Source organism: Candida jiufengensis (assembly GCF_024610255.1).
Source record: "Candida jiufengensis strain CBS 10846 chromosome Unknown scaffold4, whole genome shotgun sequence".
Lineage (NCBI taxonomy): Eukaryota > Fungi > Ascomycota > Pichiomycetes > Serinales > Debaryomycetaceae > Lodderomyces > Lodderomyces jiufengensis.
Genome location: NW_026261559.1, coordinates 1 through 13,464, shown reverse-complemented (window position 1 = coordinate 13,464; position 13,464 = coordinate 1). Strand labels below are relative to the sequence as shown.

General features: G+C 27.9%; 5 protein-coding genes across 5 annotated transcripts; 3 read left to right on the top strand and 2 right to left on the bottom strand. All coding sequences in view use genetic code 12, as the record gives it.

Moving 5' to 3' along the window:
* Positions 1 to 208: 208 nt before the first annotated feature.
* POL2 (DNA polymerase epsilon catalytic subunit) lies at positions 209 to 6,832 on the top strand (the record flags this gene model as incomplete). Its single annotated transcript, XM_051762380.1, has 1 exon — positions 209 to 6,832. The coding sequence occupies one exon, from the start codon at positions 209 to 211 to the stop codon at positions 6,830 to 6,832; it is 6,624 nt and encodes a 2,207-aa protein (XP_051620466.1).
* A 174-nt stretch (positions 6,833 to 7,006) lies between these two features.
* Positions 7,007 to 8,464, top strand: KGF54_001953 (origin recognition complex subunit 5; the record flags this gene model as incomplete). The annotated part of the gene is made up of 1 exon (XM_051762379.1): positions 7,007 to 8,464. The coding sequence occupies one exon, from the start codon at positions 7,007 to 7,009 to the stop codon at positions 8,462 to 8,464; it is 1,458 nt and encodes a 485-aa protein (XP_051620465.1).
* A 4-nt stretch (positions 8,465 to 8,468) lies between these two features.
* Positions 8,469 to 9,647, bottom strand: KGF54_001952 (U5 snRNP complex subunit; the record flags this gene model as incomplete). Its single annotated transcript, XM_051762378.1, has 1 exon — positions 8,469 to 9,647. One exon carries the CDS (start codon positions 9,645 to 9,647, stop codon positions 8,469 to 8,471), a length of 1,179 nt encoding a protein of 392 aa, XP_051620464.1.
* Positions 9,648 to 9,752: 105 nt separating this feature from the next.
* Positions 9,753 to 10,220, top strand: KGF54_001951 (ribosome biosynthesis protein; the record flags this gene model as incomplete). Its single annotated transcript, XM_051762377.1, has 1 exon — positions 9,753 to 10,220. The coding sequence occupies one exon, from the start codon at positions 9,753 to 9,755 to the stop codon at positions 10,218 to 10,220; it is 468 nt and encodes a 155-aa protein (XP_051620463.1).
* Positions 10,221 to 12,825: 2,605 nt separating this feature from the next.
* On the bottom strand, positions 12,826 to 13,402 carry KGF54_001950 (TPS1; the record flags this gene model as incomplete). The annotated part of the gene is made up of 1 exon (XM_051762376.1): positions 12,826 to 13,402. A coding segment is annotated over one exon (577 nt), but the record flags the coding sequence as incomplete, so codon positions are not given.
* Between the last annotated feature and the right edge of the window lie 62 nt (positions 13,403 to 13,464).

Sequence of the window (13,464 nt, the reverse complement as noted above, 5' to 3'; positions counted from 1 at the left end):
AAATTTGGCTGTCAAAATTGTTTTATGACACAAACGCGTCTTAATATTATAATATTTTTTTTTTACTTACAAAAGATTTTATTTTGCAGCACAATAATTTTAATACTACAATAGATCTACATAACTTAAAACAACCTCATGATCATATAGCATTAGCATTAAATTAGCATAACATAGCATAGAATAAAAAAAATTATATAAATCGACAATGCCGTCACTACCTAAACCCAAATTTAAAGGTTCAACTTCTGCAAGATACGTTAAGAATAATGATGGTAAAACAAAATATAAAATATCAGAATTTAGAAATAGACAACCACTGCAACCAATAGATCCATATAAAGCCAATAATCCAATGTTAAATGATTCAATTCAAAAAAAGGAAATGGTTACAAGAATAGATCAAATTGATTCAATTATGGGATTTGATAGATTAGAACATGGTGAAAAAGATGGTAATAAACCTAAAAAGGGTTGGTTAATTAATATGCATTCAACTACAATACCAAGTGAAAGTTATTTAACTGGTTATTCTGGTGTTGACTATTATTTTTTAGATGAAGAAGGTGGTACTTTTAAAGCTACTATACAATATGATCCTTATTTTTTTATAGATATAATATCAAGTGAATTCCAATCAGAAGTTGAAGAATGGATGAGAAAGTACCTTGAAACTTGTAATGTTAAAAGCTTTGGAAGAGTTATAAAAGAAGATTTATCATTACCTAATCATTTGTTGGGACTTAAAAAGAATTTAATTAAGTTGACATTTCATAATATTCAAGATTTATTAGCTGCAAGAAGACTACTAAACCCTATAATCAAAGAAAATCAATTAAAGAAAGAATCAAGAGATATGTTTAATTTCACAAAGAAAATTGATGCATCAGATCCATCTAAATTAGTTAGTGACATCAAGGAATATGATGTACCGTATCATGTTAGAGTTTCAATTGATAAACAAGTAAGAGTTGGGAAATGGTATAATGTATATGCAAAACATTCAAAAGTTGAATTAGTAGAAGATAAAGAATTAATTGCATTTGCTGATCCTGTTGTACTAGCTTTTGATATTGAAACTACAAAAGCACCTTTAAAATTTCCAGATGCTAAAATAGATCAAATTATGATGATTTCATATATGATTGATGGAGAAGGATTTTTAATAACAAATAGAGAAATTATATCTGAAGATATTGAAGATTTTGAGTATACTCCAAAAGCAGAATATCCAGGATTATTTACAATTTTTAATGAACCTGATGAAAAACATGTTTTGTTGAGATTTTTTGAACATATAAGAGAAGTTAGACCCACAGTAATAGCAACTTTTAATGGTGATTTTTTCGATTGGCCATTTGTTGAAAATAGATCAAGATTTCATGATTTAGATTTATTTGAAGAAATTGGATTTGCAAAAGATAATGAAGACGAATATAAATCAAAATATTGTGTTCATATGGATTGTTTTAGATGGGTTAAAAGAGATTCATATTTACCTCAAGGTTCTCAAGGTTTAAAAGCAGTGACAACTGTTAAGTTGGGTTATAATCCAACTGAATTAGATCCGGAATTAATGACTCCATATGCTTATGAAAAACCACAATTATTAGCTGAATATTCAGTTTCTGATGCTGTTGCAACTTATTACTTGTATTATAAATATGTACATCCATTTATTTTTTCATTATGTACGATTATTCCATTAAATCCTGATGAAGTTTTAAGAAAAGGTACAGGTACCCTTTGCGAAATGCTTTTATCAGTTCAAGCTTATGAAAATAATATCTTGTTACCTAATAAATACACTGATCCAATTGAAAGATTTTATGATGGTCATTTGTTGGAGTCTGAAACTTATGTCGGTGGTCATGTTGAATCTTTAGAAGCTGGTGTTTTCAGAAGTGATATAGCTACTGATTTTAAAGTTGATCCTTCAGCTATTGATGAATTGTTACGAGATTTACATAACTCAATTAAATTTTGTGTTGAAGTGGAAAATAATAAGAAAATGGAAGATGTTGAAAATTTTGATGAAGTTTATAATAATATAAAACAATCACTACTAGATTTGAAGAATAATCCCAAAAGGAAGGAAAATCCATTAATTTATCATGTTGATGTTGCTTCTATGTATCCAAATATTATGACTTCAAATCGTCTACAACCTGATTCAATGAAATCTGAAGAAGATTGTGCAGCCTGTGATTTTAATCGACCTGGTAAAAATTGTGATAGAAGATTACCCTGGTCTTGGAGAGGTGAATATTATCCTGCTGAAATGAATGAATATAATATGATAAAACGTACATTACAAAATGAACAATTCCCACCACAAAGACCTTGGTTACCACCAAGATCCTTAGATGAATTATCTTATGCAGAGCAGGCCTCAGCTATTAAGAAAAGATTAAGTGATTATTCAAGAAAAGTTTATCATAGAGTTAAGCAAAGTCAAGTTGTTACTAGAGAAGCTATTATTTGTCAAAGAGAAAATCCATTTTATGTTGATACTGTTAGAAGTTTTAGAGATAGAAGATATGAATTTAAAGGTTTGGCAAAAGTTTGGAAGGGGAAAGTAAACAAAATTGATGTTTCTGATAAAATTGGAAGAGATGAAGCTAATAAAATGGTTGTTTTATATGATTCTTTACAATTGGCACATAAAGTTATTTTGAATTCATTTTATGGTTATGTTATGAGAAAAGGATCTAGATGGTATTCCATGGAAATGGCAGGTGTTACTTGTTTGACAGGTGCAACAATTATCCAAATGGCTAGAGCATTAGTTGAAAGAATTGGTAGACCCTTGGAATTAGATACTGATGGTATTTGGTGTATATTGCCAAAGAGTTTCCCAGAAAATTTCAATTTAAGATGTAAAGATGGTAAAAAGATCTTTTTAGAATACCCATGTTCTATGTTGAATTATTTGGTTCATGAAAAATTTACAAATAACCAATATCAAGATTTAGTTGATCCTGATAATTACAAGTATAAAACAAGATCAGATAATTCTATCTTTTTTGAAGTTGATGGTCCTTATAAAGCTATGATTTTACCAACATCAAAAGAAGAAGGTAAAGGTTTGAAGAAAAGATACGCTGTTTTCAATGACGATGGCTCATTAGCTGAATTAAAGGGGTTTGAATTGAAAAGAAGAGGTGAATTACAATTGATCAAAAATTTTCAATCTGATATTTTTAAATTATTTTTAGAAGGTGATTCATTAGATTCATGTTATCAAGCAGTTGCAACTGTTGCAAATAATTGGTTAGACGTATTGGATACAAAAGGTGGTATGCTTGAAGATGAAGATTTAATTGAATTAATTTGTGAAAATAAAAGTATGTCCAAAAGTTTAGCAGAATATGGAGATCAAAAATCTACTTCAATTACAACAGCTAAAAGATTGGGTGATTTCTTAGGTGAAGATATGGTAAAAGATGCAGGTTTAGCTACAAAATATATTATTAGTGCTAAACCAATTGGTGCTCCAGTTACTGAAAGAGCTGTTCCAGTTTCAATATTCTCCTCAGAAAAAAAAGAAATGTACTTGAAGAAATGGCTTAAAGATCCATCATTAAATAAGTTCAGTCCTAGAGATATAATTGATTGGGATTATTATTATGAAAGATTAGCATCAGTTGTTCAAAAAATCATAACTATACCTGCTGCACTACAAAATGTTAAAAATCCAGTTCCAAGAGTAGCTCATCCAGATTGGTTAAAGAAAAAAGTTGAAAATAGAGATAGTTCAAAACAACAAAGTTCTATTGCAAATTTTTTTGGTAAAAGTTCAAAAGATGAAACTAAAGTTAAAGATATTGAAGATTTTGGAGAAATTGATACAGAAGCAATAAAAGCTAAAGTAAGCACTGTACGACTTAAGAAGAGAAAAGCTGGACGTGCAAATTTGGTAGTCGATGCTGAAGAAGATGAAAAAAATCAAGCTATTTTAAATGGTGAATGTCCTTCCATTACTGAAGATTATAGAGGTTTTTTGATTTACCAAAAGGCAAAATGGACAGTACAAGCTTCAAGTAGAGATAGAAGACGAAAATTATTTGGAGCTCAAACTCAAAGTTCTCAAAGATCTACAGTTGGTGGCATGTTTAGAAAACAAGCTGAAAATATTGCAGGTAGTAATTGGGAAATTTTAGAATATCAAAATGATCCAATGAATCCGGGAGATTTAAAAGTTTATGTTTCAGCAGAAGATAAAATTCACACTTTTAATTTTCATGTTCCCAAAAAGATTTATGCATCTTTCAAATCACCTTTAACTATTAGAGATTCAATAACTGGTTGTGAAATTGAAAAATCAAATGCCATTTTACCAAATGGTCATGATGCTTCTAATTTATATAAATTAACTATGCCTCAATCTATATATCAAGAGCAATTATCTGACGTTGAAAGTATTATACAGAGTTGCAAAACTTTGGGGATTTATGAAAGTAATGTTAGTGCTATAGAACGAGCAGTTATTGATTTAGGTAATACTGTTAGATTTGATGATACTAAAGTGGGTGCATTAGGTAAAGGTTTGAAAAATGGATTCAACACTAAAGAATTATTGAAAATTGAAAATGATGCATACTTGAGAAAATTTGATATGGATATTATCTATTTACTTCATATTGTTACTAACAATTACGAATATTATACAATTTTTAAATCATGGGAGAATCAAAGTCATATGTTTGTGTTGAAACCTTCCGCTAATGCTCAAGAATTACCTAATAATATATCAAAAATTTATAGAGAAGTATTTGACACTAAAAAAGATAAGTTGGGTAAAACTTCAATTATTGATTATCCTTCTGATATGGCATTTGAAACTAATTATTATCATGATAAAACCAGGTTGTTGAAAAAATTAAATCAAGCTATAAATAAAATTCATGAAGGTAGAAGTAGTAAAGCATTACTTGCAATTCAGTCACCATATACTTCAAAACTTTTAGGTCTTTTAACTGCATTATCTAATTTCCCAACTATTAAAATGGCCATTAGTGAACTAGTACTACCAGCTGTTGGTTGGCAAGTTTTAATCTCAAAAAGAGTTATTAACCATTACTTTGTTTTAGCATCTTGGATTCAAAATCTTATATCATTATCAAAATATGGTCGTATACCACTTTGTAATATTCAAATTGAAAATATTGGTTATTTAATTGATGTTGAATATGCAAGAAGATTAAGTGAAAATAATATCGTTTTATGGTGGTCACAAAATCCATTACCAGATTTAGGTGGGTTTGAAATGGATCAATCAAATGATATAGAAAAATTAGAATTCCCCACAATAAATAATCCTGAAATTTATGAAACAACTTGTTTAGAGGTTGAAATTGGTACATTAACTATAAACACAATATTAACAAGCTCATTAATTAATGAAGCTGAAGGAACTGATTTAGCTGATGAATCTTTACAATTTGATAATAATAATGGTGCTTCAACTTTCTCAGAAGATTCGTTTTCAACACCTGCTTTATTGATATTAAGAGCAATGGTTAAAGATTGGTGGGATGATGCTTTAAAAAATAACATTAATGCTGATTCTGTTATGAATGCTTTAATTACTTGGGTTCAACGAAAAAACTCTCATTTGTATGATCCATCATTACATTATCATGTTCATAATTTAAGTTCAAAAGCGTTATTGCAATTAGTTAGTGAATTAAAAAGAATGGGTGCACTGGTTGTATTTGCAAATAGGAATAAAATGATTATACAAACTACCAAAGTATCTGTTGAAAATTCATATGCTTATGGTCAATATATACTAAAAGCTGCTAGATCAAAACCATTATTTAATTTCTTGGATTTAAATGTTACTAAATATTGGGATATACTAGTATGGATGGATGAATATAATTATGGTGGTAGAACTTGTACAGAAATAACAAGTGAAGAAACTCAAAACTTAAATATTGAAAGTGTATGGCAATTGAAGAAATTTTTACCTATAGTATTTCAAGATGAATTTGAGGATTGGATGTTCATATTTTTAGATGCATTAACTCAATTCAAGATAAAAAACATTACGGGAACTCAATCATCAACACCAAGAATAACTCAGATTGCTCATATTTTAAATGGTCAAAAAAAATTACAATCAAAAGAAATTGAAACTGAAGATTTAAGTAATGGAGTCATTGAAATTTTTAGAAAACCACTTTTCAAAAGAATTGAAAAATTATATAAGAAACAAATTGATGCAATCTTGAATCCTGAATTTAAAAAAGAATATGAATTCCCCAAATTACCTGGTTCTTACTTGTTGATGAGAAATCCAACATTAGAACTTGTAAAATTCATATGTGCTGTTTTTTCATTATCATCAAAAAGGTATATTGAAGTTAGAGTATTGAGAAAAGAATTACTACAAATATTTGACATAAAAGAATTTAGTTCACAAGCAACTTTTAAGAATCCAAGTACTTCATTAATCATACCTCATGTTATATGTGATTATTGTAATCACATTAGAGATATAGATATTTGTAAAGAAGAAGAATCAAAAATTTGGAATTGTACATCATGTCATAAACCATATAACAAAATATCCATAGAAGAAGAACTTATATCACAACTAATGAAAATTTTTGCTGATTTTTTCAACCAAGATTTAAAATGTGATAAATGTGGATCAATAAGACAGGGAAACTTGGATTTGTTTTGTAAATGTTCTGGTAATTGGATTGAAACTATTAGTAACGGTGAAGTGGATAAAAAGATTCAAATTTTTAGTAACGTTTCTGATTTTTATAATTTACAATTACTTAGAGGATTATTGGAAGAAGTTGTTAATAGTATTTAGAAATTTAAAAGTAATAGATTATTCATTTGCATTAAAATTGTATTTCTTGTTTGTTTTGTTTAGTCTCTACATATAAAATATCATACCAAAGTATTTGCAACACTTTTTTTTGTTACTTTTAGATCAAAACAAACAACAAACAATTCACGACTCAACTACTTTACATATGCATATATGAGTTTAACAGAAGAAGAACTACTACATCTAAAGTCAACTGTAAAATATCGAGATGAAGAAATAGACGCATTAAACGCGTTCATAAACAGAGACTCAAAATTATCATCACCGTTAGTACTAATAAATGGATTCAAACCAATTGGTAAAACATTACTAATAAAAGAATTTTTGGAAGTTCTAGATATAAATCATTCAATTATTCAATGTGATGAATGTATTACTCAACATATGTTATTACAAAGATGTTATAATAAGATACGACAAGATAGTGGTAAATTTAAAAAACAAGCACCAAAAGAAATATTGCAAACTGATCAAATTGCAACATTTATATCTTCGCTAGAGTCATTTATATTGGAGTATAAGTATAATGAGCCTCATGTATTAGTGTTGGATAGATTTGATGAATGTTTTGAAAATTGTGATGATTTACTAGCGAGTTTTTGTAAAATTAGAGAATTTACAGAGATTCAAAATTTAACTGTTGTTGCTGTGTTTGGGGGTTCTATACCAAGAGAAATTATAACATATAGTGTCCCTACGGTGTTTCTACCCGTTTATAAAGAGCATGAAGTTGTTGAAATTTTGCAAAGTTTGAAGTTGTGTGAATTTGAATTTGAAGTTGTTAACTCTACTGAGGGACAAAGATTAGAATTTTATAATCAGTATGTTAAAGCCGTGGTGGATCTGTTTTTTATGTATACTGGATCTGATTTGACTAAATTAAAAGATTTAGTTGTTAAATTATGGGATAAATTTATTGAACCATTAATGTTTGGAGTTTATAATATTACTGAATTTTTAAAAATTTATAAAGATAATATTACGTTATTTACAGATGAAAATATAATAGCTAATTGTAACGTTATTGAATTCAAGACATTAAGAGAAGAAGAAGAAGTAAGTTATGGAAATATATTAGATTTACCATTACATTCAAAATTCTTTTTATTAGCTTCTTATTTAGCAAGTTTTGGTAATCAAAGAAATGATTTACATAAGTATTCTAAAGTTAAAGCCTTTAAATATAAAAAAAGAGCAAGTACTAAAGCTATCAAACAGGGGCATTTAAGTAAAGATGATATTGATTCACGATTATTAACTGCAAATTTTGTTGATTTGGAAAGAATATTGGCTATATTATCAGTGATTTATAGAAATTTTGCACCATCGTTTAATCAATCAGATAAAGATGATTTGTTATACTTGGGAGATGAAGTAATAGAAATTGAACAAAAGAAAGAATTGGAAAAATCCAACTTTACGTTAACTAAAAATATAGATTTAAATAATCAAATTGCAACATTATATAGTTTAGGATTCTTAAGTAAAACTTCATCTTCAGATATTTTAGCAGCTAGAATTAGATGGAAATGTAATATTGATTGGGGTATGGCTAAACTGATTGCTGATTCTGTTAATTTTCCCATATTAGATTATTTAATTGATGAATAATTAATTAAGTTTGAAAATTTATTTCTTGTATGTGTTTGAATGAATCTTCTCCGATCTTACGTACAACTACTTTGTTTTCGAAATATGTTTGTTTCCAATGATACATTTCGTATTCTGAATATGGTCCATTTATTGTATCTGTAAGGTCATCTATCCATTTGAATTCCCATATTTTCTCACCATAATCTATTTCTTCTTCTTTTAGTGATTCGTCTTCTTCTTCTTCTTTTTCTTCTCTTAGTCGTTTTGTTCTATTCTTATACTCAACCCCAGTTTCTTGTTGGTATTTTCTCATGAACTCTTCTCTAGTCACATCATATACATCTTCAAACAATGATTTTTTCAGTAGTTTTGAGCAACTATTAGTTATAATGGTTATATCATTCTCTGCTTTGTTGATATTTAGTTTTTGCTTTTTTTGACGTTTTAAAGTTGTGTTTAGTCTAGCTAATGCTTCAAGTGAAGTTTCAGCAGGTTCTAGTATTTCTATAAGTGATAGAAGAATGTTCTCAATCGGTTCTGTATCTTCTTGTTGATTGTTGGCAAATTTAATTCTTTCCTCTTCTGCCTTTTTAGCTTTTCGAATTTCACTTTTGGAAAACTGAGATATATATTCATCTTCTTCGTCTATTTCTTCCTCTGATTCATTTTTCAAAAGATTACCTTCTTCATCTATTATACCTGATTGAGTTTCTTCCGAAAGATCGAATTTTTCAATTTTGGGTTGCTTTTTCTTCTTCTTGTGGTTGTTTGATTCGTAGTTTTCTGCATTTGTATAATAGTTGATCGTTTCTTCGTCATGTTCTTCTTCTTCTGGCTCTGATTCATCTTCGTTTGAGTACATGTCTGATAGTTCTTCGATCTGGTCTTGGGTTGAGAATTGAAGTTTCTTCGTGGTTGATGGTTCTTCATCACTTGCAAACATATCATCATCTTCAACTTCAACTGTCGGTAGATTGTTCTTAAGTAGTTGTTCTTCTTCACTTGCGAACATATCGTCCTCGTCTACATCATTTGCCAACGGTAGTTTGTTCGGTTCTAATTCATTTTGATCTTGTACTTCATCATCTTCCTCCTCTGAACTATCAATTGGTTCTATGTCTTCAAAAGGTTTTGGTTTTCGCTTTGAGTTGAATGCTATATCATATTCATTATTGTTTTCATCTATTGAAATATGATTCATCTACTTGACTTGATACTCAGACTGGTTTATTTACGATCGAAAAAAAAAAATTATTTTCTGAATATATGACGTAAGGCTATTTATTCATCTTTATTTTCAGTGGTAATGCCAAATTTAGACGATTTGGACATAGATATTGAAACAGATGATACATTAGGACTAGAAAGACAGTATTATGATATAGGATACAAAGAAGGTATAGACCAATCAACTAAGGAACAATACCTCGAGGGAAAACAATTTGGTTATCAAACTGGATTTCAAAGATTTTTGATTGTTGGATATATACGGGGATTGATACAGGATTGGGAATTAAATTTGAAGAAATATGATAATCAACAATCTTTAAATAACCATTTAAGCCAAATAAAGAGTTGTATGGATAAAATTAGTTTAGTCAATAATGATAAAGAAGTTGAGAAATTCGAAATTAATTTGAGAAAATCTAGGAATAAATTAAGAGTACTAGTGGGGATTACTAAAGAGAGTTGGAAGATTGATAATTTAGACGAATTGATTAATAAAGTTGGTGGGAATATGCAAATTAGTGAAAATGTTGATGATATGTGGTAAAATAACAAAACAATATTAAGATAAGACGATAAATAAATTGATTAAAAAATTTTTTACAAGCATAAAGTCGTTTGAATTGAATTGAAACATTAAAAGATCAGAAGTCTGTCATAAATCCGTATATACTGTTTCAAATTAAGAATTATAGATGATAAAGTAAATTGATATATTAATAGATAACATACTTTTAAATAAGTGTCTCATTTAGTATTTATATACGAGAAATAATTTAGAGTTTCGTAAAATCTACATTGAGACATTGAAATATATTTTCCGACATGTCAACTTTTTTTGTTAAAGCAGACGCATAATTCCGTATTCTCTCACATATCCAGATTTAAATTTGAATCAATTAAGATGTCAAAAGAATTAATAAACTGATTCATTTTGAATTTTCTTCCTATCGTCATGGCTTACCACTTGTAATTGCTTCTTTTACAAGTACATTGTTTAAGTTATCAAAACTTTACATTCCCGAATATCAATTATTTCCCCAAGTTGTTTCAGAATTATCAAGGAAAAGGGTTTTTTAAATTGCTTATAGGATTTTGCATATCAGATTTTTCAACTTGTTCATGTTAGTTATCTCAATTGCTTTTATGCTTGATTCAGTTCGTAATTAAGACGTATATAACGATCTAGCTGTTGAACATGTATGCACATTTGGTCATCAACTTTACTTAAGTCATCCGACGTTAAGCATAATCGGATGATACATTAGCCCGAAAAAGATTGGAAAACTTGCACTCAATACTTTAGTCAGTAAAACAAAGAGTTTAATTCTTTTTTCGTATCTGGTAGAAGATAAAAAGTAATAAGCTTTTTCCTAATAAACTTTGAATATTATCAATTTTTATTATCTTTTTGCTTGTTTGTGATTAGTAAACAATAGATTAACCTTTTAGCTCCTGTAATTAAACTTTTTTTTAAACAAACTGATGATAAAATTTAAAACTTAAAAATCGAAAGAACTCAAAAAGAAAGAAAAAATAAATTGTAATGGATTTTAAAACTTGAGTTTTATGCAGAGTCCAAAATAATAGCCGCCGATGATACTACTACATATTTTTGGCTGCAAAAAATCAAACAAGTACCCGCTCTACTAAAAAAGTAAGGTGATAGCTCTGTTACAAATAAGGTTTTGGAAATTTTGAGTATTGTGATTGTATTCCTATTCACTTATAAACTTCAAAGTATAATATTTCTCGAAATATAATATGGTGAGAGCACAACTTTTGATAAACAACTCTCATTACTAAAACATTAGATAATTATAAAGCTTATTGATAATAATTTAATTGATGATTATCATCTAATGTTGTTTTCGTGGGTTTGCTACTTAAACAAGCAGACTAGTTTAGTGAGGTGATGAATGATTTTGCCATTTATGGAGTAGCCTGAACGCATCCCAATCATTTAATTTAATTAGAAGTTGATGTTATTACGAGATCCCTTAACAAGTTACTCAAAATATTTGACAATGATATTGTTATAACAACTAATTAAGAAATTAAAAGAAAATTTCAGCAAAAGTTTATTTTTTTGACTTGTGGCCCCACCCATAGAAACCCCTAAAAAATTAAATACAATTTTTTAAAAATGTAAATAAAAATATAGAATTGATCATATGAAAAAATCAAAGATAACATAGAGTTTGAAAGACATTACAAATTGTTTCAAATGTATTTTTAATATACTTTAATACCTAGACCTTAAAATAAATCTTGAAGAAATCAAATACCACAAGATGAAAGGGTTATTATTTTGCAGTTTGGAGATTTTACAACATATATAATAAAGTAAGTTTTCATTTATTCAATCAATGCAAATGAACTCTTTACAATTAAAGTTCAATTGAGTGTTTAGTATTTAAATAATACAAAATATTAATTTCATAATTAATTCAAAATAATAAAGTTAATAATAATAATTTCCAAAAATAAATAATTATTAACAAATCTCCTTCAAATATTTTTTAAAAGAATGATGAATCGAGTTATAATAATTTCAAAATATTTTTCTTCTGTTTTATGATAATAATTAAATATTTTATTACAGATAAAACAAGGGTTGGTAATAAATCTTAAAATGTTTAATTTGCGATTAGAAATGAATCTAAAATTTAGATTTGTAAAAGTACTTATATCATGGTAAATACTCTTTTTGACTGTTATTGGTAAATTTCTTCTCTTTCTTTTTGCATTCATAGTTTAGTTAAAAGCATTTTATCAGTATATATTTACTAATTTTTCCAAGATTGTAAATTCACATAGACTTGCATTAATAGAGTTAGTTCATTGTAAATTTATTGCTAAAGCTTTGAACAAGATCATTCGTAAGATGGATAAAGATGAGAGTAAATTAAATAATCAACCAAACAATATTTCAAAGCCTTTAATAAGTGATCTTTTGAATCACGATGAAAGCAATGACAATGAACTAACACCAATGGTAATTGATGAAGATTTACAAGTCAGTCAGCAACAATTAAATTCCCATCCAAAATTTTATCAACAAGATTTCAGAAACAATTTGTCAGATACAAGGGTAAATGAGTCAAATGATCAATTGATTTCATTAAGAGCACCTGAAACACTATTCACTTTCAGAGATAACAATCATAGCAAAGAAGAAAAGTTATTACTTTCAAAATTTGAAAATGAACTGGTAATATTCTATAAATTTCTGAACTTGGAAAAGGAGTATGTAAAAAAAAACCAATACGTATATTTTTTTTCAGTTTACCAATTTCTTGTCTTAACATTTCAGGTAAAAGCATTAAATGATAATCATGAACCCATATCATATCATTATCTTCAACTTGTTTTGAAATTTCTAAAGCAAATTTTTTATTTGCTTCAATATATGCAGCCCATGCATTTTCATCAAAATTCATTTCACCAGGATGATAATGAAATAATGGCCATAATATAGAATTTGAAAATCCATTATAATGTAAATCTGCTATTGTATCACTTAAATATATTGCTGTACAATTAAATTTTGAATTTAAATCTTGGTTAACTTTTTTTTGTTCATTTTCTGGAATTTCTAAACCTGGCCAACCTAACCATTGAAATTCAGTTGATTTTTTTAATCCTTGTAATGCTGTTACTAACCCACCTGATGACATTGAATAATCATATGATCCATCATCTTTTCTTTTTATTGTAACTGGTAATCTATTTGATACTACAAATACTTTTCCTTCAACCATTTTTAATTAGTTCTAAGTTTTATCTAT